General features: G+C 42.1%; 1 protein-coding gene across 6 annotated transcripts in view; it reads right to left on the reverse strand.

The window, feature by feature from the left end:
• The window catches only part of INPP4B (inositol polyphosphate-4-phosphatase type II B), an 877,589-nt gene that overhangs the window by 640,352 nt on the left and 210,080 nt on the right, over positions 1-27,157 (reverse strand). For 4 of the 6 annotated variants that reach the window (XM_040331418.1, XM_040331408.1, XM_040331402.1 and 1 more), the window contains one exon: positions 12,372-12,488. In XM_040331418.1, coding sequence (XP_040187352.1) covers positions 12,372-12,488 — 117 coding nt within the window. Of the gene's footprint in view, positions 1-12,269; positions 12,322-12,371; positions 12,489-27,157 lie in introns of those variants that run through there. The other 2 variants (XM_040331433.1, XM_040331440.1) reach the window with 2 other exon arrangements.

Raw genomic sequence — 27,157 nt, forward strand, 5'->3', positions numbered from 1 at the left:
GTACAAAAACACAAGCTAGGCACACAGTTAACCCTTTGATGGCCCCCGATGTTAACCCCTTCCCAGACAATGTCATTAGTACAGTGACAGTGCAAATTTTTTAGCACTGATCACTGTATTAGTGTCACTGGTCCCAAAAAAGTGTAAAAAGTGACAATTTGTTTTAGAATGCCGGAATATCACAATCCTGCTATAAGTCACTGTTGACTGCCATTACTAGTAATAAATTAATAAATAAATAAAAATATCCAATAGTTTGTAGACGCTATTAGCCAGATTCAGAAAGACTTTACGACGGCGTATCAGTAGATGTATATACATAAACAATAGATATAAAAAAGTCTGTTAAAATGTTAGGTTTCTGTGATTAAAAAGATAAAACATTTCAGAACTCAATTAAAAAACAAACTGAAATCTTCTAGTAGGGAGGTAAAAATAAAAATGAAAATAATGTGGTTGCATAAGTGTGCACACCCTCTTATAACTGGGGATGTAGTTGTGTTCACGGCCAAGACGTACACCTGGAGTGATGTTCATTTTTTACATTGCACTCGTTTTATTTTCTTAGGTAAGAGCATTTACACCGTAATAAATGTTCCCCTTTACTGAAATACTACACTATTGGAGGCCCTCTTTCTTCCTCTTGTTCCCCATAATGGAGCTTGTATAGGGATTGATCGAGGAGACTGGATAAGGCTGTGGCAATCTAGGTGGAGAGGCACCAGTGGAAGTGTGTATAGTGGTCCAAGGGCCTAGACTATGGAACGCTTTACCAACCGGCATTCGGTTGGAGGAAAACCACTTAGCCTTCAGGAGAAAGATCAAGACTCATCTCTTTTGATACCAAAGGAGACAGGAACAACAAGCGCCCAGAGGCGATTAAGTTCGCATGTGCTGCGCTATATAAGTTTTCATTCATTCATTCAGTGTGGAACGATTTATTCGGTGAAGGTGAAGCCATCTAGCATTATCCTTATTGCTGACTTTACTCATTGGTGAGGTGAGAGTTCTGTTAGACCAGACACACGTTTTATTCAGTCACTTATCCATCTCTAGGATCTGTGGATATTGAGTTCTTCTCCTCCTTAGGCAGTATTTACTGCTACATCACATATGGACTTGATTTATTTATTCTACTTTTGATCACTTCTTCATAATTTATGCACTCTTTGTCACATTATTAGTGTGTTTAAAAGATTATGCGCAAGAATTCACTTTAATTAATCTATTGCTGTGTATTGTAAACACTACTAGTTTTTGCTGCATTTTCATCACTGTTTAATTTGGAAGACTTCATTTATTTATTCACTATTTAGTAGCGCGAAGGACATTATTTATCATTATCCCAAACAAAACTGACGTCCTTTTTTTCCCCACAAATAGAGCTTTCTTTTGGTGGTATTTGATCATGGTTTTAATTTTTTGCGCTATAAAACAAAATATTATTATTATTTTTTATGTTTTGCTATAATAAATATCCTCAAAAAATATATAAAAAAAATATATTTTTTCCTCAGTTTAGGCCGGTACATATTCTTCTACATATTATTGGTAAAAAAAGGCAATAAGCGTTTATTGATTGGTTTGCGCAAAAGTTATAGGCCTAGATTCACTTAGGGCGGCGTAAATTTAAGCGGGCGTAGTGTATCGTATTTACGCTACGCTGCCGCAACTTAGAGAGGCAAGTGCAGTATTCACAAAGCACTTGCGTCTAAAGTTATGGCGGAGTAGCGTAAATGTGCTGGTGTAAGCGCGCCTAAATCAAATCCAAAAGAGGTGGGCGTGTTTTATGCAAACCAATAATGACCCCACGTAAATGACGTTTCGAACGAACGGCGCATGCGCGCGCATGCTCAGTATCACGTCGAATTTTGAAAGTAAATTACGCCCGCTCAATGCTTAGTCGACGTGAACGTAACCTACGCACTGTCCCATTCACGGACGACTTACGCAAACGACGTAAAATACGACGCTGTTCGTACATTTCCGACGTCCATACCCAACATGACTTACCCCTGCTTTATGAGGGGTAACTTTACGCCGGCGTATGTCTTACGTAAACGACGTATCTTGATACGCCGGGCGCACGTATGTTCGTGAATCGGCGTATCTAGCTAATTAGCATATTCAACGCGGAAATATGTCCGGCGTAAATATGCACCCTAAGATATGACGGCGTAGGAGACTTACGCCGCTCCTATCTAGGCAACTGTGAGGCGTATCTGATTCTATGAATCAGGCGCCGAATTGCGACGGCCCGCACTCAGAGTTACGACGGCGTATCTGGAGATACGCCATCGTAACTCCTTTGTGAATCCGGGCCATAGTGTCTACAACATAGGGGATAGTTTTATGGCATTTTTATTAATATTTTTTTTTTACTAGTAATGGCGGCGATCAGCGATTTTTATTGTGACTGCGACATTATGGGGACACATCAGACACTTTTGACGCCATTTTGGGACCATTGTTATTTATACAGTGATCAGTGCTATAAAAATGCACTGGTTACTGTAAAAATTGCACTGGCAGTGAGGGGGTTAACCAGTAGGGAGCGCTGAAGGGGTTAATTGTGTCCTAGGGATGTGTTCTAACTGTGGGGGGATGGGCTACATGTGACACGACACTGATCACTTCTCCCAATTACAGGGAGCGGTGATCAGTGTCCTTGTCACTAGGCAAAACGGGGAAATGCTTTTTTACATCAACATTTCCCCGTTCTTCCTCTCCGTGAGACGATCGCCGGACTTATGGCAGACATCGAGTCCATGGGACCCGCGGTCACACTCACGGAGCTCGCGGTGGGCATGCGCGCCCCCAATGCCGTGTCTTAAAGGGCAACGTATATATACACGTTCATCTGCCCAGCCCGTGCCATTCTGCCCACATATATCGGCGTGAGCAAGTGGCAAGTGGTTAAATATTGGTACCTCCTCCAAAATAGATATAGTAAAAAACACACAGCCAGAGCTTACAGATTTTAACGGTACCAGAAAAATACTAAACCACATTAAGTCCACATAAAAGGTATTTTATTATAAAAACAATTACATATAAAGGAGAATATAGGGCTCATACTCTTAAAACCATCATATCATTGTTGGATAGGCTAGTACATATATACTCCACATATTGTTTCTTTGTAAAGCTGGCTAAGAGGTTGTTGCGTTTCACAAACAGCTTCCTCGGGACCTCAATTCCTCGACCACAAAGAAACTAGACCTATCTATGAAACAAAATTCACAGTAATTACCGCATTTATCAGCGTATAACACGCACAGGCGTATAACATGCACCCTAAGTTTCAGGAAAACAACTTCCACAGCCCCCTGCGTATAACACGCAGGCACAGTTCACCCTCTATTTTCAGGGTAAAAAAGTGAGTGTTATACGCCAATAAATACAGTATATAATATACAAAATATACATCATGTAACACAGTATATATCAATTATACCCCATCTCCCAAGATAGAGCAGAGGTGTCACTTACATGCATCTCCCGGAGTAGTGCCGGAGCCACCAGCACACCATGCAGCAAAATATGCCTCAAAGCAATGGTTTGTTCGTAGGGGTACACTAGAGTTGGATCTAGTATTGAAGGAGTGATCAGTTACTGGAGTTGTTCTGTTTGAGCTACAGGTAATGTACACTAGAACAAAAAGGAGGTGCAGCTACATATATAGGACGTATTATGTTTCAACTTACTAATTTAAGATATTATTTTCCTGAAAAGGCAAGAGAATGGTGGTCATGAAAATTATTATCCCCAAAAATCGGTATGGTAATTATACAGAGGAACCTGTAACACTCATCAAGACACAATTAATAAACCAATCACCATAGCTCTACCTACTTTATATATGCACCCAACAGCTAGCTGAGAGATCTCCATTCTCCTTACCTACAATACGATAGCAGTATTCCACAACCAACTGGGTCAGAAAAAATATTTTATCACGGTACATGATAATGGAATCAAGTGGGCCAGGGGTCAAGTCCTGGGGAAAAAAGTGTGGGAACTCCCACCCAAGATCCACTCCCCCACCAAAAAAAAAATGTTACGCTCATATGCATAATTACTAAACCGCGTGTTCTTTCTAAATCCCGTGATAACTTGCGGCAGACCTCCTCAATGTCTCCTGGGAACAATGACAAAAGCTCCCAGGAGACATTGCGGCATCGAGGAAGTGACGGAATACCTGCACACTGCCTGATGAATACATATACAGGAAGCGGCCAGTAACAAAGGATTACTAAGGTTCGCCTTCCCCTGACAGTGACTCGAGCTGGGCATCGCGGATTAGTGAAGGATTGGCTCGAATAGCTCGGCTGCTCTTGGCTGCTCTAGTCCTGCAAAGGGAACTAAGTTCCTGCTGTGAAAAAAGTGCAGGAACTCCGTTCCCACGCGTTCCTGCAGGACTTGAGCCCTGAAGTGGGCTTTATATAAGGCACACAAAACCCCATCAAAATTCATGCTATCCTAATAATGACATACTAAACTAAACTGTTAATTTTGATCCATCATACTTAATGGCCAAATAATCACTTTTATGAACACTCACCTAAAATAATGTCCGCCTTCAAGTAGTCAGAGATATCTATTATTTTCCATGTGTTAAACTGCCTTAGTATACCAAACCATCTGTAACAATAGAGACATTCCTATGCTACTCACTTGGTGTTTCCATAGATATATTCAGCACAAACACCAGAGAGTATAAACAAAGGGGTAAGGAAATCTTTTCATTGCTAACCTCTCCAGTTCATAGCCAGACTCACACAGTCTCCAGCATCACTCCTCTCCCAACCTACACCACTTAAAAGTACTGAAAGGCACCTAATCACAGGCTTCTCCAACTTGCAATCTCCACATGCTTGAGTTATTAAGGACTCACTTGTGCTGTCTGAGAGCAAGTCATCTCCTTCATATGGAGCAGACAAACAGTTTCCTCTAGGGCAGGGGTGTCCAAACTTTTTTCAAAGAGGGCCAGATTTGATAAAGTGAACATGCGTGAGGGCCGACCATTTAGCCTGACATTCTTTGAACCAATAAAATTTGGTCTAAGTGTGTTTGTTCGAGCACTAATACACTACCCAACAATAATTCTCTTGCCTTTGTGGCTGTGTGTGGTGAAGAGATGAGCTTGGGTGTGTTATTTGGATATACCGTATTTATCGGCATATAACACACACCTTCACTTTAAGAGGGAAGTTTCAGGAAAAAAAACTTACATTTTAAATAACTGTGAAGCAAAATAAGTGTCAGTGCCCATCAATGCAGCCTAATCAGTGCCAGACTGCAGCCTCACTATTGCCAGGAGTGCAGCCTCACCATTGACTTCGGTGCAGCCTCATCATTGACATCGGTGCAGTCTGATTGATGCCCATCTGCAGCCTCGGAGGGGGATAGGCAGGGTGGCGGGACGACCGCCGACAGATTATATATAGGAGAATCTCCTGTTTACATGGCGGCCTCTTTAATTCAAAGTCCCGTCTCCTATTATAGACAGAACAGTCATCCAATGGCAGCCCAGGAGACAGGACTTCCAATTACAGACGCCGCCGAGTAAACAGGAGATTCTCCTGTATGTAATCTGATGGCGCTCGTCCCGCCCCCTCCCTGTCCCCTCTGAGGCAACACTGATAAATACAGTATATATCTTTTGTGGCCCTGGGGGCCACAGAAGATATGTATATCCAAATAACCAAAGGGGCCACATTAAACCGTAACGTGGGCCGCAATTGGCCCGCGGGCCGGACTTCGGACATACCTGCTCGGGGGGAGGCTATTTCTCTCAGCATTCCAGGCACAACACGCAAAATGGCCACAACACGCAAAATGGCAAAATGGCCACTAGGGGCTGCTCCTACGCATCAGTGCGATGACAGACAAAACTTCTGATTAATTATTAAGCCTACACACAAAGCAGGCAAGCCAGTGTCATGTCATCATCTGGAACAGCCGACCACACCAAACCCGCTCAGTCTGCTCCAGCCCAGATGAGCCCGGCCATCCAGAGCAGATGACCATGCATGCACAGTGAAGGCAAAGGAGCGACAGATCCAATATGATTAATGCCCACAAGGCATTCCCAAACCATAATAAACAAAAGGAAACGCAAACAGAGCTACCACACATTTAAACAATACCAGACACCCCATCAACCACCATGAGTTTATAACACCTTTGACCCAGCATTGCCCATAGGGAAAGCGCCCAGATCAACACTCATATGGTTATATATTTATATTTGGGAGTACATCATGGGCATATTTCCATGATTATTTTTGGGAGATCCGTGATTCCGCCACCACAACCCCACCCCCTTGGACAGGCATTGGACTGAATTATTCCCTATGTCCCCAGAATGTTTTCTACATGTTTCCTACACGGAAATTATGTAATAACAATAGCCTAATATGTTATTTTTGTGGCATTACTACAAACATGTACCCCATGTTCCCGCTACAACCCCAGGAAAAACAGGAGGAAACAAAATGTGAGACAGTGACACTACACAGGCTTAAAAAATTAACATAATTTGCATAATCAATCATTTATATTCCAAAACTTTAGTAATCATCAACTTTCATCAACAATAATATCTTAAATTGGTAAGTTGAAACATAATACATCCTATATGTGATTTGTTCTAGTGTACATTACCTGTAGCTCAAACAGAACACCTCCAGTAACTGATCACTCCTCCAATACTAGATACAACTCTAGTGTACCCCTACGAACAAACTGTTTGTAGAGGCATATTTTGCAGCATGGTTTGCTGCCGGATCCTGCTCTGCTCCGGGAGATGCATGTAAGTGACCCCCCTGTTCCACCTTGGGAGAGTATAATTAATATATGCTATGTTGCATGATGTATATTATATAATTACTGTGAATTTTGTTTCATAGATAGGTCTAGTTTCTTTGATGTCAAAGAATTGAGGTCCTGAGGAAGCTGTTTGTGAAACGTGTCGACCTCCTGGCCAGCTTTACAAAGAAACAATATGTGGATTATATATGTACTAGCCTATCCAACAACCATATGATGTTTTTAAGAGCACAAGCCCTATATTCTATTTAATATGTCATTGTTTTTGTAATAAAATACCTTTTATGTGTACTTAATGTGGTTTAGTCCTTCTCTGGTACTGTTAAAGTCTGTAAGCTCTGGCAGTTTTTTTTGTTAAGGAATGGCTTCACCAGAAGAAGATTCAAGTTTTGAAATGGCCCAGCCTGAGCCCAGACCTTAATCCAATTGAAAAGCTGTGGGGTGATCTGAAGAGGGCTGTGCCCAGGAGATGCCCTCGCAATCTGACAGATTTGGAGTGTTTTTGCAAAGAAGTGTGTGTAAATATTGCCAAGTCAAGATGTGCCATGTTGATAGACTCATACCTAAAAAGACTGAGTGCTGTAAAAAAAAATCAAAAGCTGCTTTAAAGTATTAGTGTAAGGGTGTGCACACTTATGCAACCATATTACTTTATTTTTTTATTTTTACTTGCTGCCACCTAAAAGATTTCAGTTTGTTGTTCAACTGAGTTCAGTGCAGTTTATAGGTCACATTAAAAGGTGGAAAATGTTCTGAAATTATTTATCTTTGTCTCACTTATTTACAGCACAGAAACCTGACATTTTAATAGGGGTGTGTAGACTTTTTAAATCCACTGTGTGTGTGTGTGTGTGTGTGTGTGTGTGTGTGTGTGTGTGTATATATATATATACACACACCGTATATACTCGAGTATAAGCACCTTTTTTGGTGCTGAAAATGCCCCCGGCTTATACTCAAGTCACCTTTTTGCACCTGATCTCCCGGACTTTGGGGACCCAGTACCGACTTGGCACACATGTAGCCCCACTCTTCTTCTACAAGTGTGCAAAGTTTGTTGTTCAGGGGACCTAGGGCCGGGGGGGGGGAACCGATTTTTCAAAAGTGCAAAGGTTCCCCCGGACCCGAAACTTGGCACACATGTAGCCCCAGTTCTCCTCTACAAGTGTGCAAAGTTTGCTGTCTGGGGGAGCACCGATTTTTTAAAGCCGAGCACCCCTTCTTTATACTCCCATGTTAAAGTAAGTCTAGTTATGGACACAGTGAGGCACAGTGAGGCATGGACACAGTGAGGCATGGGCACAGTGAGGCATGGGCACAGTGAGGCATGGGCACAGTGAGGCATGCACATGGACATAGTGAGGCAAAGTGAGGCACAGTGAGGCATGCAGATGGACACCCTAGGCTTATACTTGAGTCAATACGTTTTCCCATTTTTTTGTGGTAAAATTAGGTGCCTCGGCTTATATTCGGGTTGGCTTATACTCGAGTATATACGGTATTATATGAATATATTAATATTCAGCCTATTCAATTTTTTACCAACAGTGTACAATTACTCACCAGTTGCCATCTTTTATTTTCTAATTATAAAAGTCTCTTCTGTCCCACATGTGCTAAGTCAAGGTCTCCAACAGAGAACATGCACAGAAGGACTAAAACACATTATTAAACAGCCTTTTACCAGCCTACTTTGTAGAACACAGCAAAAACACTCATAATAACTGCTAAATATAAAAATAGATTCCAAGATTTCACCAAAGTTTTGATAATATTCTGTGTATAACAGATCCAGTCCTGTTTACTAATGATAAATATACTAAGCTTAACCCACATTAACAAAAAGATTTATACCCCACTTGCTTGCAAGTACTTTCACGCATGTTGACAGAGCTGAGATCTGTGCACTGATTCACTTGGAAAGCCGTCTCTACTGATCACATTCCAAGAGTGCAAGAGTGATTGACCTGGCATGCACTTCTCATACCAACTTACACTAATGTGTAGGCTTATACTCATCACTGCTTGACTCATGACAAACTGGTCTGTAAACATGAAAACAAGACTAGGTCCTTCACTGAAGCATCTCAACATTCTTCTGACATCTGCTCATTTCTATCTAAGACACTAAGGAATAGTTAGCAAATACTGCCTGAAACATTGGCCCGTGTACAGTGATTTGTCTGTAAAAATCATTCACCTGACTATGCACTAAAATATCCTATAATTGCCTTTTTCATTTTCACTTCTCAGCAATTTATTTTATACACCAACGATGAACAGTTAGTTCTAAGTGTGCTGAACCGCTTAAACATGTGTGAGGAGCCCCTGGAGTCCATCCACCTCTGGTCGGGCAGTTCTGTTGAGTCTTAACATATAAAATAAATGCTCCACATCCATCAAAGGAAAGTCATGACTAGGAACTACAATTTACCCTCAGAAAGGTCCTCACTTTACTACCTGTGTCAAAACATGTTCCCTTGTTGGTTTTAGGAAAGATTACATCAATTCCTATCCTCATTAGCTCAAAACTGTTTTTGATTAATGTGATCATTTAAAGTGTATCTAAATCCAAAACATTTCTTATTTAGAGTCGGTTCACACTAGGGCGACACGACTTCCAGCGCGACTTTCAGAGGCGACTCCGACACGACTTGAGCATGAACCACAGGGCGATCTGGGGCGATTTACAACACGACTTGAAGTCGTCTCCAGGACAGGAGACTTTCCAGTGGCCAATCAAACAACAATCAGCTCTAGGGGAGGGAGGGGGAGGGAGAGGTTTGCCTGAGAAATGTATGTTATCTTCCTGGAAAGTCGCTTCAGTTAAGACAGTGATCAGACTTGGATCAGACTTCCATTGAAATCAATGGGTACAAATCGCCTACAAGTCGGATTGAAGTAGTACAGGAACTTCTTTTGAAGTCGGAGCGACTCCAGTCGTGTGTATTAAAACCGCTCCCATTCACTTGCATTGATTTCTCGACAGCGCGACTTGGGACGACTTGAGGCGACTTCAAGTCGGATCCCAAGTCGCCCCAGTGTGAACCGGCTCCTAGTAGTACGAGTTAGAAGCTCTGAAGTTTTAATTTCTGTCTCATAAATTTGCCCTGTCTTTTTGTCCTGGTAACCACAGTTAAAGGTACTGAAATTGAGGGAAAATACAAAATGTAGTTGTCACCAAAACAGAAATCTAGGGTGAATCTTCCAGTGGGTACACTTGTTCCAGTGACAACTATTTAAGATGGGAATCTGCTCAACCTTGCGCCTACAGGACAGAAGCGAGGTAGATTAACTTTTAGGAAGCAAAGACCTGTCTTCTTGTGTTGGGTTTCAATAGGTTCCTTGAATGCCATACCTAACCAAATTAGTTTTCTAAGAAAGGTGAAAATTTGCTTTAGTTGAACAGATTTTCTTTGGGCATACAGTCAACCACCCAACAGAGGGCAATGGACATTAATGTGCAGGTAGACATGACATATCTTTCTCTACAGCCCGGTGGACCACTAGGTCTTTTTTTTACACTTTACTATGTGCAATTCCTTAATTAATGCAGACTGCTGTGTATTTAGTGGACAAACAATACAAGTCTAGCTACCTGTGCCTACTACAGTACACTGCTACTTATTATCTCATTTCTTTTGATAGTCATTTTGCAAAAAAAATAAAATGAAAAAGTATTTGCCAAGACTTTGAAGATTTAAAAGATCAAAGTCAGGTTAATGAAAAAAAAATGATTAAAAGATTCATATAATAGAGTTCATAATGGTGTTAGCCTAATATACTGCTTAAAAACCCAAATCAAAAGACACACAAAGACATTTTGGAATTCAGAGCACAAACTTGGGCAGGAAGTAAAATGATTGAAGAAAATAAATGGCCATTATTATACGACTTGCACGCAGTTAACTTCAACTTTCATTCCTCTACTGCTCTCTCATAAAGTTCTGTCAATGAGTCCTGTTTGGTGTTTCATTGAAAAGTCACTTTTAATCAGTACATTAAACCCAACTAAACAGCATCCTAATGCACTCACAAATTACCCGCTCAGCGTGTTCACACAGACCCTTTGAAATTTCAAACGCCTTACTAGAACTATATGTTAATATGCATATTTTCATTTTCTCATAGGACGAAACATAAAAGGTATAGAAGAAAATTAAAACAAACTAGCAAAAACATAGGGTATAAAGCGGACACTTTACATAGTGACTGCACAGAATGCAAATCAGTCAGGGAAATATTATACACCAGTGAAGCATTCCTGTTACTGATTTTGCTCATTAAACCAAACCATTGATAAATCAGAGCATAGATATTGGAAGAAATAGTAAAGCATTCCTGTTACTGATTTTGCTCATTAAACCAAACCATTGATAGATCAGTGCATAGATATTGGAAGAAATAGTAAAGCATTCCTGTTACTGATTTTGAGCATTAAAAACAAAACCATTGATAGATCAGTGCATAGAAATAGTAAAGCATTCCTGATATAACATAAATAAAGGTTGGGGTTGTGGCACTGCCTAATACTACCTACTACCCTTCCAGGCGTAGAGGTAAATGTGATGAAAGACGTCTCTCTAGTATGAGTAAAAAATGTGAAAATACTACGATTACTATACGTAAATAAACATTTCCATGTGATCCATCACGTGAAATAACACAAATATATAAAATTAAACTGTAAAATTATTATATAGAAATTGTACCCCAAAATGGACCCAGTGCAGGTGTGAGTGGTGACCTCACCAAACGTAACCTACCCCACAGTCCTAGGGCGTAATTAATGTGTATAGTAATAATAACCACCGTAACCAAAGACCAAAAATATTATGTGGTAAGTGAAAGTAAAAAAAAAACATCAAATCAAAAACAAACAGGCATTCCTGTTACTGATTTTGCCCATTAAAAACAAAACCATTGATAGATCAGTGCATAGATATTGGAAGAAATGTGTCAGACAAAACTTTCCAGACTGCTAGCCAAAGATTCATATTTCGAGTCCTAGGACCTTCGCTAACGTTTCGCTAACATTGATGGAACAGGTTACCAGATTGTTGCGAAGAGGCCCATTTATACAAGACATATTTTTTTGTAAGGTTATTTGTAGTGTTTCATTTAATCCATCTGTTCTCATTTTGGAGCTGAAGAAATTACAAGATTCGCTCCATTCAGCTTTAAAGACAGTTAACCCCTCTCCTGCCAAAGCAACTCTTGAAATGCATGCCTCAAGTCAAGCCAAAAGCAAAAAAGGGCTCAGTTTATAAAAAATTAATGCAGAGCATACAATTTTAAAGAGCAGCTGCTTGGCCGTTGTGGCCTCTGAGCTGAGACCAAAACAGCATTTACCCAGCTTGAAAACAGCCACTTATCACTTTAGTGTGCAATTAAGGAGCTGACCAAATAGAAAATTGCACATCCAGAACACTTACCCTGTCCATAGCTAGCTTTAATGTCATTCTAGAGAGCTCTGAAGTGCAGGGAGGCAGGCAAGGTAGTGAAGAAAAGAAAAAACGTGCCGCAGGGATACTCACGGTTTCTTGAGACTTATCCTTGACATCATACACCGATAGCTTAATTTTAGTCTCTTCGTAGATGGGATACTCCGAGGGAAACGTCACACCAGTCAGAAACAGTGGATCTCTTGTTCCCTGTATAGCACAAGCAGACAGTCTGAGCTCAATGAGGTGGCAGCTGCTGGCAGCAGAGAAAGCAACTGACAGACAAGCAGGCAGACAAGAGTAAAAAAGAAAAAGATATCGATTTCAAAGAATACTTTCAGTTCCATCCAGAGTCTGATGTCGCCACCAGCCTCTTTTGGAGCATCATTCCAGCATGCCGAAATAAATGAATGTGGAAAACACAACAGACTAGCATGGATCAGTAAAAAAAAAACGATCTGTCATCATCTATCAGTAGTGGTCCTAGTGTGCAGCTATAAACTGTTTATTTCCTAGGCCGGTCTGTTGTGTTTCCTTAGGGCCAGCTGTCACAGTGCTTTGTGTCTCTTTTGAGGGGACGTGTGCTGTAATTTGTACTAACAGCCAGAAACTATTCTGAATTAACCACCCCAACCAAGGCAGCTGTAATGAGGGCAGCATTTGGGGATTTAATTCACAAAGTGAAGCATCCAGCTGACAATGATATCTATTTCTACAAACCCTGTTTGCTGTCAGGTTCACACACAGATTTAGACTTTGTTCTTGACAGTTGCCTTTTATCCATTCACTCAATTTTATAACACCCAGTTGACCTAAATATCATACGAGAACATCTGTTTTAAAATACTGCTAATAATGCCTTTCTCCTCGTCAGGATACTAAATTCACCTAAACACCGGCAGTATTTTTACCGGTAGCACTGACAAGAAATTTGTCTGATAGTTTTTTTTTTTGTTGAACAGTGAGGCTAAGCTGACATAAATTTTCGCTGATGCAAGATCTCAAACATTGATCCTCGGAGTTGTACCTATGTCAGTGTTGTCACTTGAAAGCACACCTGTACTTTTTCATTCAAAGTAATGGGTTTTCCAGACAGCACGTACCCTTCCGACGCTTGTACTTACCACCTAGACCAGGGGACTCAAACTGGCGGCCCTCCAGCTACTGCAAAACTACAAGTCTCATGAGGCATTGCAAGGCTGAGGCCCCGTACACACGACCGAGTTTCTCGGCAGAATTCAGCCAGAAACTCGATCGGAGCTGGATTCTGCCGAGAAACTCGGTCGTGTGTACACTTTTCAGCGAGGAAGCCGACGAGGAACTCGTCGGGCCAAATAGAGAACATGTTCTCTATTTCCTCGTTGTTCAATGAGGAAAGTCGGCCCGCCGAGATCCTCGGCGGCTTCAACACTGAACTTGACGAGGAACTCGATGTGTTTGGCACGTCGAGTTCCTCGGAAGTGTGTACGGGGCCCGACAGTTACAAGCATGACTCCCACAGGCAGAGGCATGATGGGACTTGTAGTTTTGCAACAGCAGGAGGGCCGCCAGTTTGAGGCCGCTTATGTAGACACTACCCCACCAACCCCATTTCCAGAATGGATCCACCATAAAATTGCTATGGAACTTTTGGTTCAAAGCTTACACAGGACGAAGGACCCACCTCTTGCTCCATGTGACAACATGCAGGACTGGCAAGGGAAAATGACACATATTCCCCCATTAGGAAGTATCAGGTACTTTACAGGTGTCTTGCTGGTAAACGGAACAATGGGTAGTGATGGAAATAGGTACTAGCACTGGGGGTTCAGGCGCAATTCAAGGTCCACCTATATAACTTTTCTGGAGAACACTGCTCTACATTTTCCACAGTCTTTAATTGTGTTTTGCTATGTCATGCTTTCATGAGCATATAAACGTTTTTAGGGAAATCTTCCATAGGCTTACTGTCAGTTAAATACTGCTTATTTCATGGTTGGTGTTTTATCATTGTCAAAGAGTAGGACTGCATATTACTGGACTGCCATGTAGCTTCCAGATGTTTGCAGATGTATGTGACTAAGGCTCCATTCACATCTATGCGACAAAACGCCCGACGCCGGACGCTTGTGCCGCTAGAGGGGGGAATTCCCATTGCTGTCTATGGAGATGGTTCACATCTCATAGACGCCGTACGCCTGTCGCCTGAAAAAAAGTCCCGGACCCTTTTTTTCAGGCGACATTGGCGTTCTCCCATTGACAGCAATGGGAAGAATTTGAAAAAAAAAAAAAAAAAGTTTCACACTCGCGGCAAAATACGCCGCATACGCCGTACGCCGTTGTCGCGGAGGTGTGAATGGAGCCTAAGACCTAGGTAAAACTAAAAAACAATTGGATAGGTCCACTTTGTAGACTTGTAGGATATTTTTTTGTGCACTTATTGCATATCTCTGCAAAGTGAGTTGCCCAGTAGTATGTACCTGTGCACAACTGCAGTCAATTTGAAGCAGTAAAGTTAATGATGTTGCATATAATGTTTGTGTTATTCTGTCCTTAAAGAGGTGCGTTGAAATAACAGGGAACCTTAAAGAATCACTGTATAGTAAGCTCAGTGTGTGTGCATAATAAAAAGGGTTGGTGTCTGTGATTTAGAAGGGAGGTGAGCAGACATCATCAACCACATGCATTTACCCAATCAAATGTACGTACAAAGGGGCAGCCATATTTGCTCAGTACACAAACACATGAAGTTATGAAGTGACACTAAACATTATCATTTTGTTTCCGTCAAAATAATCCATATACACCCACTATATAATGGCCCTGTAATCTACTTTTCATGAAATACTGTGTTTTTTGGCCTCCGTGTACTGTCCCCTGTGATCTCCTGAAACATCTAATTTTCCCTTTACTTCCATTAGTTTAGAAGGAGCAAGGAATGTTGGTTGCATTCATGTTCACTGCTTTACACACACTTCTCTAAGGCCTCGTACACACGCCTGAGAAACTCGACGGGCGAAACACATCGTTTTGCTCGTCGAGTTCCTTGTGAAGCCGTCGAGAAACTCGACAAGCCAATTTTCTCCATTCCCGTAAAGGAAATGGAGAACATGCTTTATTTTTGGCTCGTCGAGTTTCTCGACAGTTTCCTCGACGAAAATGTACACACGACCGGTTTCCTCTGCAAAAAAATATCTCCCAGCAAGTTTCTTGCTGGTTTTTGCCGAGAAACTTGGTCGTGTGTACGAGGCCTTATAGTCAATGGTCCACATTGGGATCAGGCAAGAGAGGGTGGCTACATCCCTACATATAGTGGGACCATGGAGAATGAACATAGCTAGTCCTTAATAGATCAGAGGGTCCTTCTGATGACATCCAGATCAAACATAACATGTAAAGCAGAGTACAGCCCTTGGTGACATCATCGTATGAGTGTGTGGAGAGACTGGTTCACATGAGAAAGCCTGCTGCAGAGATTGGTGAACACTAGGCATGTTTTGTCTGATTTTCTTTTTGTTTTTGTGAGTGGTAGCACCGGGAGAGTCAAATGTGGACAATGTGTGTAGTATTTAAGCAGAAATTGCATCAGTGTTTTATTTAAAATAATATTGTGGGTATTCAGAATTTTGTCTGGTTTATGTAATTTGTATTTTGAAAACAGTGAGCACTATGTATTTTTTTTCTGCTTAACTGCTGAGGTACTCTGGACTGTTGGTAAACAGTAGAGATGAATACATGCCAAATAAAAAGAAGAGTATCGATTTGGATATATTTATATGAATAAAGTTATATCCAAACTCACATGATCTAGAGGTCTATTTTAAACGGTGAGCGTCAATAGTGTCGTCATGTAAGCAAGATAACACAACATTACAGACTTTAATTGAAAGGATATACAGTATATTTTTTTTAAATACCACCATTATTATATGTACTACGTGTGGGACTTTATTTATTGAAATTTGAGTGCTGCACAAATTATAAAATTTGCAAATTTGATATTTTAAAAGGCGTTTTTCATCTCAAGTGAAAAGTGAACCTTTGCTTTTTATTTTTTTTAAACTACTCCTGTTACAACTTTTTGTATTTGGTTTGGACATAGTAGGTAAAGCTCCAAAGGGTTATCTGTTTACAAATGTGTACAAACTGTTGAACTCAGAGGAGTGGTGTCTCTTCTCAAACATCCATCTAGAACTCCTTGCACCTTTACATATTAAGGGAAGCAAGCCTTGTCCTCCTATAAATGATCCAATATAAATTAAGGTGATTTTGGCATCATTACCAGGCACTTTCCAACTGGGAAAAGAGCCAGGAGTAGTTCCACAGAAGACTTGTGGAATTATACCTCTTGGTTGGCCTGGAATTTCCCAGGAAGATCTGGAGGCCATGGCTTTTCTCTGAGAAGCGTCGGCCAGCTTTTCCTGCTTGCTTGCTTGCATTGTGATTCTCCTTGCAGTCTCAGATAAAACTGTACATCCTGCTCTTAGGATTACTGGATAAGGCAGTGCAATCAGCAATGAGGATGTGCATAGGTCACCAACTCTATGGACATCATCTTTTGTATTTTGCACACCACAGATTTTTAAACTAGTCATGGTACTGTATATGCTATTAACCACTTAAGCCCCGGACCATTATGCAGGTAAAGGACCTGGCCAGTTTTTGCGATTCGGCACTGCGCCGCTTTAACTGACAATTGTGCGGTCGTGCGATGTGGCTCCCAAACAAAATTGGCGTCCTTTTTTTCCCCACAAATAGAGCTTTCTTTTGGTGGTATTTGATCACCTCTGCGGTTTTTATTTTTTGTGCTATAAACAAAAATAGAGCGACAATTTTGAAAAAAAATCAATATTATTTACTTTTTGCTATAATAAATATCCCCAAAAAAGATATAAAAAAACATTATTTTTTCTAAGTTTAGGCCGATATGTATTCTACCCATTTTTGGTAAAAAAAAATCGCAATAAGCATTTATCGATTGGTTTGCGCAAAATGTATAGCGTTTACAAAATAGGGAATTTTTATTAATATTTTTTTTTTTTTACTAATGCCGGCGATAAGCGATTTTTTTTGTGACTGCGACATTATGGCGGACACATCGGACAATTTTGACACATTTTTGGCACCATTGTCATTTTCACAGCGAAAAATGCTATACAAATGCATTGATTACTGTGAAAATGACAATTGCAGTTTAGTTTAGAAGTTAACCAATAGGGGGCGCTGTAGGGGTTAAGTGTGACCTCATGTGTGTTTCTAACTGTAGGGAGGCGGGGCTAAACGTGTGACATCAGTGATCATCGTTCCCTATATCAGGGAACAGACGATCACTGCCACTGCCACTGTGAAGAACAGGGAAGGTATGTTTACACACACCTCTCCCTGTTCTTCAGCTCCTGTGACCGATCGCGGGACACCGGCGGCGATCAGTTCCCACGCACCTGGTCACGGAGCTTCAGACCATGTCGCGCGCGCGACCAACGGCTGGGCTCTTAAAGGCGACGTATATATACGTGCATGTGCCAAACCGTGCCATTCTGCAGACGTATATCGGCATTAGGTGATCCTTAAGTGGTTAAACAAACATCTGTATGCTCCTTAAATCTAAAATATATTATAATTGATTAATACCAATTGCAGATCAGTAACTTTATCAGTGTTTGTAAATTAGACCCAACCCTGAGCACAGATGAGTTACTGTGGCCAACATAAAGATCTCTCTCTACATTGACTATATATAGGATTTTATTTATAGGCGAGAAAATCATGAGCATTATGTACTTACCTATCTATACTGTTGAGTGATAGCTTGACTATTGTAACTCCCTCCTCATTGGCCTACCCCTCTGCAAGCTATCCCCTCTTTAATCTATCATGAATGCCACTGCCAGACTCATCCACCATACCAACAGTTCAGTTTCTGCCACCCCTCTCTCTGCCAATCCCTCCACTTGTTTCACATTGCCCAACTAGGTTCACACCTGCAGGCCGCGTTTGCGCGGGCACGGCAGCATATTCAAAAGACCATGCGATTTCCCTGCGGTTCACGCACATGCACTGTGATTTTACATGCATGGGGGTGCAGATGAATAGCATATCATTTATTTATTTATTTTTTTAAAACATGGCCCAGTCAGTAGCAGACTGATAAATAACTTCTGCTCTTAGGAAAAAAAGGGGCCTGGTTTAGAGAAAACGCAGAACAAAAATGTCGTTTCCTAATCAAACAAAAATACACATTGTGCACACAGTACACTTGGGTAAAAGGTCACTAGTGTAGCCAAGCTGAACTTTGGGATTCAAGTTAAAGTCACCTGGCGGTGGCGTTGGTTGCGTCACATGCATGTAGAAATGCTGGCAAATGACAAAACTTTTTAGCTGATAATTTTGATGAACAATGTGTGATGTCATCACTCAAAAAGAAGCTTCGACAAGGTAATCAGAAGCGGTATAATGATGGCAGAAACGTCATATCAGTGCACTGCGGCGCTGCTACAAAAACAACATTTCCCACCATGCAATGGGAATTGGTGGAATTGGTGGAATTGGGGGTGGGTACATCACAGTAACGTTGGGTGGTTAAGATTGGGAGATCCCTACAATAGGGATCAAGGACGTAATTACTGTATGTCCCAACTCAAACAAATGAGAACTACAACATAAACTGACAACACCGCTGGCTGGGGGAATAGATGGTAGAACGGTGACCAGATGTGAAGGAGACTGAGGTCTGTACAAAAAAGAAATGATGGGTTACTAACTGCTAGTATATGCTACTATGGAAACCACAACAAATTTGTTAAACCTCAGACATGAAATATGAACAAATGATATCCCTCTATATTGTGTACTATATTGTAATTAAAAACACCAAAGGGTTTATCTACTAAAGGCAAATCCACTTTGCACTACAAGTGCACTTAGAAGTGCAGTCGCTGTAGATCTGAGGGGGACATCCAAGCAAAATACAAAACAGAATTTTAGCTTGCACATGATTGGAAGATAAAATCAGCAGCGCTTCCCCTCATTTCAGATCTTCCCCTCAGATGTAAAGCGACTGCACTTTCAAGTGCACTTGTAGTGCTAAGTGGATTTGCCTTTAGTGAATAAACCCCCAACTGTCATTTTTGTCTGCTGCTTCATTCCGCTGCTATCAGCATGAATTACTTCTGATCAGTTTCCCTGACACCAAGAGAAAAATGGTGACAGGGGAGGAACCTTCAGCAGCCTTAGCTTTGTTCCTGTGTGCTGTGTGGAGGGCTGTGTGTCCCTTCCCTCCAATCAGTCATCAGAGCTCTCCTCACTGAGCTCTGCAGAGTGTCAATTCAGTTTTCTGCCCCCTTTTTTCTTATCTCTCAGGCCTCGTACACACGACCGAGTTTCTCGGCAAAAACCAGCAAGGAATTTGCTGGGATTTTTTTTTTGCAGAGGAAACCGGTCGTGTGTACACTTTTCAACGAGGAAACTGTCGAGGATCTCGTCGAGCCAAAAAGAGAGCATGTCTTTTTCCTCGACGTGAATGGGGAAATTTGGCTCGCCGAGATCCTCGACAGCCTAACAAGGAACTCGACGAGCAAAACGATGTGTTTCGCCCGTCGAGTTTCTCGGTCGTGTGTATGAGGCTTAAGTCGAGCTTGAGGCTCGGTTTACACCTAGGCAAATTGGATGAGGGTTTTCCCCGCATCCAGTTTGCATAGCAGGAGAATGTCTTGGCTCTCAATGGAGCCGGTTCACATATCTCTGCAGCAGGTCAGGTACGAATTGCTGGAAAAACGCATGCCTTTTTCGGTGCATTTCAGGTCTGAATTCAGCCCATAATTCAGGCTGAAATCGGACCTGAAGTGGTGAATCAGCACGCACCGGACCCCTGCTGTGCGACGGATGCGGCGATAGTGTGAACTGAGCCTTTGAGCAGGTGTAGAGAAGAAAGGGCAGCAAATCCTCCTACTTATGTAGGAGGATTTGTTTCATCTCTGTGTATCACCTGTGGCCAGTCTCTTCACCGGGTATATGTAAGGGTTTACAACCACTTTAAACACTTGCTGACTGCCTAACTTAGATGTACAGTGGCAAAGCAGCCTCCCTGCGCTTAGCCTAGTATGTGATCCGCGTGCGCTGGCCCAACTGTGCTGTGATTCGTTACAGCACAAGCCGATCATTGGATCTTGGCCAATGATTGGCCGCCGACACCTGCTGATCGGCTCAGTGGTTGACGGGAACAGAGCTCTATGATTGTAAACGTACAGGTAACCTTGCTGTTTTTTTATTCCCTGCTAAGCAGGAAAAAAAAAAGATCCTTAGTAAAAGTAGCACATATCACACACATTACACATAGTTAGGCACACATTTAACCCTTTTATCACCGTAGATGTTAACCCCTTCCTACCCAGTGTCATTAGTACAGTCGCAGGGCATATAATTAGCACTGATCATTGTAAATGTCACTAGTGATGTCAGTAGCAGTTAGTCAATCCCCTTTCCAGTGTCAATTTGTGTCACATTTCACAATATACACGTATAAAGTTTTTTTTTTTACCAAAGAGATGTAGCACAATACATTTTGGTCACAATTTATGAAGACATTTTTTTTCTTATTGGATGTTTTGTAGCAGTTTTTTTAGTTTATATCACAAGAAGAGAAGGATCTGGGCTGCTCTGTGCATATCCACTGCACAGGGCAGGTAAGTATGACATGTTTGTTATTTTTATAGAAAAGACAACAACAACTTTACAATCACTTTATGGAAATAAACTTAGCACACATGTAATGTGATGTATATGGGTATATCTAAGGTGCACCAGTTACATTGTTACAATAGGTAGCAATGGGGTTGATTACTAAAGGCAAATAGATTGTACACTTTGCAAGTGCAGTTGTACTCGGCAACAGTGGCGGCTGGTGCTCAACATTTTTTTGGGGGGGCGCAAACAAATGAAAAAACAAAAACAAAACAATTTCAGCCTCACTGTGCCCATCAAATGCAGCTACTGTGCCTATCAATTGCCGCCACTGTACCCATCAATTGCAGCCACTTTGCCCAAACACAGCCACTGTGCCATCAATTGTCGCCACGGTGCCATGCCATCAATTGTTGCCACTGTGCCATGCCATCAATTGTCGACACTGTGCCATGCCATCAATTGTCGCCACTGTGCCATCAATTGTCACCACTGTGCCATCAATTGTCACCACTGTGCCATCAATTGTCACCACTGTGCCATGCCATCAAATGCAGCCACTGTGCCATGCCATCAAATGCAGCCACTGTGCCATCAATTGTCACCACTGTGCCATGCCATCAAACGCAGCCACTGTGCCATCAATTGTCGCCACTGTGCCCACCAATTGTCACCACTGTGCCAGGCCATCAAACGCAGCCACTGTGCCATCAATTGTCGCAACTGTGCCCATCAATTGTCGCAACTGTACCCATCAATTGTCACCACTGTGCCATACCATCAAACGCAGCCACTGTGCCATCAATTGTCGCCAATGTGCCATCAATTGTTGCCACTGTGCCATCAATTGTTGCCACTGTGCCATCAATTGTCGCCACTGTGCCATCAATTGTCACCACTGTGCCATCAATTGTCACCACTGTGCCATGCCATCAAATGCAGCCACTGTGCCATGCCATCAAATGCAGCCACTGTGCCATCAAATGCAGCCACTGTGCCATGCCATCAAACGCAGCCACTGTGCCATCAATTGTCACCACTGTGCCCACCAATTGTCACCACTGTGCCATGCCATCAAACGCAGCCACTGTGCCATCAATTGTCGCAACTGTGCCCATCAATTGTCGCCACTGTACCCATCAATTGTCACCACTGTGCCATACCATCAAACGCAGCCAATGTGCCATCAATTGTTGCCACTGTGCCATCATTTGTCGCCACTGTGCCATCAATTGTCGCCACTGTGCCATGCCATTAAACGCAGCCACTGTGCCATCAATTGTCACCACTATGCCCATCAATTGTCACCACTGTGCCATCAATTGTCACCACTGTGCCATTAATTGTCACCACTGTGCCATCAATTGTCACCACTGTGCCATCAATTGTCACCACTGTGCCATCAATTGTCACCACTGTGCCCATCAAATGTCACCACTGTGCCCATCAAATGTCACCACTGTGCCATGCCAAACGCAGCCACTGTGCCCATCAATTGTCGCCACTGTGCTCATCAATTGTCGCCACTGTGCCATACCATCAATTGTCGCCACTGTGCCCTGTAAAATGCTGCCAGATTGCCCCCTCCCCCCGCACTTACCTTTCTGGGGTCAGTCATCCTCCTTCCACTATTCCTCGAGGTCTTCTCCCGCCCTCGATGATGCTTCAGCCAATCAGGTTACCGGTAACCAGACCCGGTGAACCTAATTGGCTGAGACGCCTGTCAGTGTTAACCAGGGAACGCACACCCCCTGCGTCCCCCGGTTAACTATTTGGAAGCCGATTACAGCCCACAGGCTCTGATAGGCACTTCCAAAAACAAACCAACTGCCGATATTCATATTCAGATGGCCGGCACTCGCCAGGGGGCCGGCCATCTGAATAGTGGGCAGCGGCAACAATACATAAATTCATGCAATGCATTAATCTATGTATTGTTTCAGTGGCGGTGCAGGAGAGAGGGGGCAGCGCTCCTCGAAGCTCCGCCACTGCTCGGCAAGTGACGTTGCTCCAGAGCTTAGTAAATGAGGAGGAGCTCTGATGACTTCCATCATCCAATCATGTGCAAGCAAAATGCTGTTTTTTTTTATTTTTCTTCCATACGATTGGGTATTCTTGAGGTGAAGCTTTACCTAATTTATTAGGCCCTGAGTAACTGCACTCGCAACGTGCACAGTCTATTTGCCTTAAGTAAATCTAGCCCGACGTGTTGCACTTTGTAATAATTAAACATACACTGACACCATCCTTATCTGCAAAGTAAACTACACAGCGTGCTATTATAAACTTTATAGACACTTAGAGGTGACAGATGTTTTGCCACAATAATCCTAAGACTGATGGACATATTAGTTAAGTCTGTTCTAGAAAAATAAATCCTGTACAAGAACAGTTGATGCTGAGCAACAATTTATAGCTATAGCTTCCCTAAGACTGCATTCATTTGTATTTTCAGAGGCAGCCCAACACAACGCTGAGGCTTCTTCATAGATTGTCATTTAAACACTGCAGTAAGAACTCTCATTGTTACCATCCAAGTAATTACAGGAACAGTGGAAAGGTTTTCCCTCAAAGTCTTGATCCATGCTTTTTCATAATAAACTGAGGGCCAGATTCAGGTACATTTGCGGTGGTCTAACGTATTCCATTTACGTTACACCGCCGCAAGTTTTAAGCGCAAGTGCTTGATTCACAAAGCACTTGCCTGTAAACTTGCGGCGGCGTAGCGTAAATGCGTCCGGCGCAAGCCCGCCTAATTCAAATGGGGCGTGTATCATTTAAATTAGGCGCGTTCCCGCGCCGAACGTACTGCGCATGCTCCGTTTAGAAATTTCCCGCCATGCTTTGCGCGAAATGACGTCGCACCGACGTAATCTTTTGAACGGCGACGTGCGTTACGTCCTTTCCTATTCACGGACGACTTACGCAAAAAATAAATACATTTAAAATTTGACGCGGGAACGACGGCTATACTTTAACATGGGCAGTCTAAATCTAAGCCATGAAATAGCAGCCGTAACTATACGCCGGGAAAAGCCGACTAGCGACGACGTAAGAGAATGCGACGAACGCGCGTACCTTCATGGATCGCCGTAAACAGCCAATTAGCATACCCGATGCGGAAAACGACGCAAACGCCACCCAGCGGGCGCCGAAGTATTACACCTACGATCCGAAGGCGTACGAAGCCGTACGCCTGTCGGATCGAAGCCTAAAGCCGTCGTATCATGGTTTGACAATTCAAACTAAAGATGCGACGCGGCAAATTTGAAAATACGCTGGCGTATCAGCAGATACGCCGGCGTATTTCTACTGTGAATCTGGCCCTGAATATTTATATTCCGCCTTTTCCTAATGCTAGACTGGACTTTTACAGTACTCATTGTTAGTTTTTTTAGAATATGTTCATTTATAAGCACAATTTAAAATTGTGAACAAAGAATTTTATAATAGGGAACAAAATCATGTTTATTAAATAAATACATACAATGGCCATAAAATGAAGCACATGAAAAACCCAGAGGGTCCAATCAAAATCCATCTTTGACTGATTTGGTAATGGTCAGTTCCGGTATGAGGCTGCGATGGGTTTACCACCACCTTGTTTCTGCCATTGTTTAGGGAACGCTGCCTCTGAACAGAAAACTCTACTTTAAAATGTTACCATAGGGGTTGTAGTAAACAGCCAGTAAAGAGCCCTTAGGACTGATGGGGACAAGATGTAATATCATACATAAAATTAGACTGGACACTTGAGATGGAGCCGACACGTTATACGGGTATAGTCATGTTACATGAATAAAAAATCCCGACGCTCCTTGTATACTTTGTGGACAAGGTCTGAACAAAGCTCAAGAACCAGTTATGCCGCGTACAGACGGTCGTTTTTTGTGATGAAAAAAAAACAACGTTTTTGAAAACGTCATTTAAAATGACTGTGTGTGGGGAAAACGTTGTTTTATGTCTTCTGAAAAACGCCCAAAAAAAATTCGAACATGCTTGAATTTTTTGTGTCGTTTTTCAAAACGTCGTTTTTTGTGTCAATTAAAATGATAGTGTGTGGGCAAAACGACGTTGAAAACGTCATTTTTAAACCCGCGCATGCTCAGAAGCAAGTTATGAAGCGAGCTTCAATGGAACAGAGTGCCGTCGTACGTGCTGAACGTAACCGCACTTTGCTAGAGCATTTTTTAAAACGATGGTGTGTAGGCAACGTCGTTTTTGAAAATGAAGTTTCAAAAACGTTGTTTTATTTCATGATTTAAAACGTCGTTTTTTTTTTCATCACAAAAAACGACCGTCTGTACGCGGCATTAGACAACAGCTGAAGTTTTGCTGAACTCTAGGCAGTAACACAATCATCAATTATGCCCCTTCTAGCCGATTAAAGGGGTTGTGAAGGTAATTTTTTTTCCTAAATAACTTCCTTTACCTTAGTGCAGTCCTCCTTCACTTACCTCATCCTTCCATTTTGCTTTTAAATGTCCTTATTTCTTCTGAGAAATCCTCACTTCCTGTTCTTCTGTCTGTAACTCCACACAGTAATGCAAGGCTTTCTCCCTGGTGTGGAGTGTCGTGATCGCCCCCTCCCTTGGAATACAGGAGAGTCAGGACGCTCTATACGTTGCAGATAGACAAAGGAGATGTGTGTTAGTGGGCGTCCTGACTCTCCTGTAGTCCAAGGGAGGGGCGAGCACGACACTCCACACCAGGGAGAAAGCCTTGCATTACGGTGGTGAGTTACAGACAGAAGAACAGGAAGTGAGGATTTCTCAGAAGAAATAAGGACATTTAAAAGCAAAATCGAAGGATGAGGCAAGTGAAGGAGGACTACACTAAGGTAAAGGATTTTTTTTTTACCTTTACAACCCCTTTAAAGGGGTTGTAAAGGTTCATCTTTTATTTTCTAAATAGGTTCCTTTAAGCTAGTGCATTGTTGGGTCACTAACCTTTTCCTTCGATTTCCCTTCTAAATGTTTTTTTTCTTTGTCTAAATCTCTCACTTCCTGTTTCTCCTCAGTAAGCTTTCCACCATCATCCGAGCGGCAGATAGTCATTTAGAACAGCTTACTGAACACCTTACTGAGGAGGAACAGGAAGTGAGAGATTCAGACAAAGAAAAAGAACAAAAAAAACATTTAGAAGGGAAATGGAAGGAAAGGATAAGTGAACCAACAATGCACTAGCTTAAAGGAACCTATTTAGAAACAAACCTTTACTACCCCTTTAAGGATCTACTGCTCATTTTTCTTCTGGATGCAGACAAAGTATTAATTACCTTAACCTGAGGGTCTGCAAAAGTTGGTGAGTTGGTCCTCTTCTCTCCAGCAATGGAGGAGATTTACTAAAACTGGTGCACTTAGAATACGTGCATAGTAAACAATCAGCTTCTAGGTTATATTGTTAAAGCTTAATCGAACAGGCTAAAGGATAAGTTCACCTTTATAAAAAAAAGGTAAAGAGTGGATCAGCAGATCATGGGTGCAATTTCAAGCACCTGTAGACTGTCAGTGTATGTGTCTGGTCGTACCTTGTGCGGCAGGCAGTTACAAAATGATAGGAAGACTCAATGAACTACCTAAAGCACTCACTAGCGCCCCAGTAGTTAAAGTGGAGTTTCCATCCCCAAATGTTGTATTCATTATTGTGCCCATTAGACCTAAAAAAAAAAAAAAAATGTTTACTCATCTGGAAATGCCTGTTGCTATGCGGAAATCTGCCTTTGGAATCACCTAGGATTCTGACATCACCTCCCTCTAATGCTCCTGGGAAATGTGTGTCATCATTTCCCAGGATGCAGTGCGCTGCCCAATTATCACTCCCCATCCAAGACTTCCAGGAAGTAAGTGCTTGTGGGCTTCGCAATGCCCACAAGCAAAATGACAACGGTGTGGACATAGTTTATAAAACTATCTTTTTTGAAAAACTATGCGGAGCGGCGGCGGATTGTAAAATAGTAAGTGACCGGATTTATATTATAAAAACGCATGATGAAAGGACATACATTTAAAAAATGCAAATTGTGGTTGGAACTCCGCTTTAATAACGTCAAAATCTGCCGGTACTTGTTCATTCATTTACTGATCTCTATGAATTAATGATGTGGCTGTGTGGGTGGAGCCCCAAACAGCTACATTCTTTTCAAATTTTGACAGCGGGTGCGGGGAGAAGATCCCTGTCATGCTGTCTCATTGGGGGGTTAAATCAGCAGGAGGCTGCAA

Source organism: Rana temporaria, chromosome 1 (assembly GCF_905171775.1).
Source record: "Rana temporaria chromosome 1, aRanTem1.1, whole genome shotgun sequence".
NCBI lineage: Eukaryota > Metazoa > Chordata > Amphibia > Anura > Ranidae > Rana > Rana temporaria.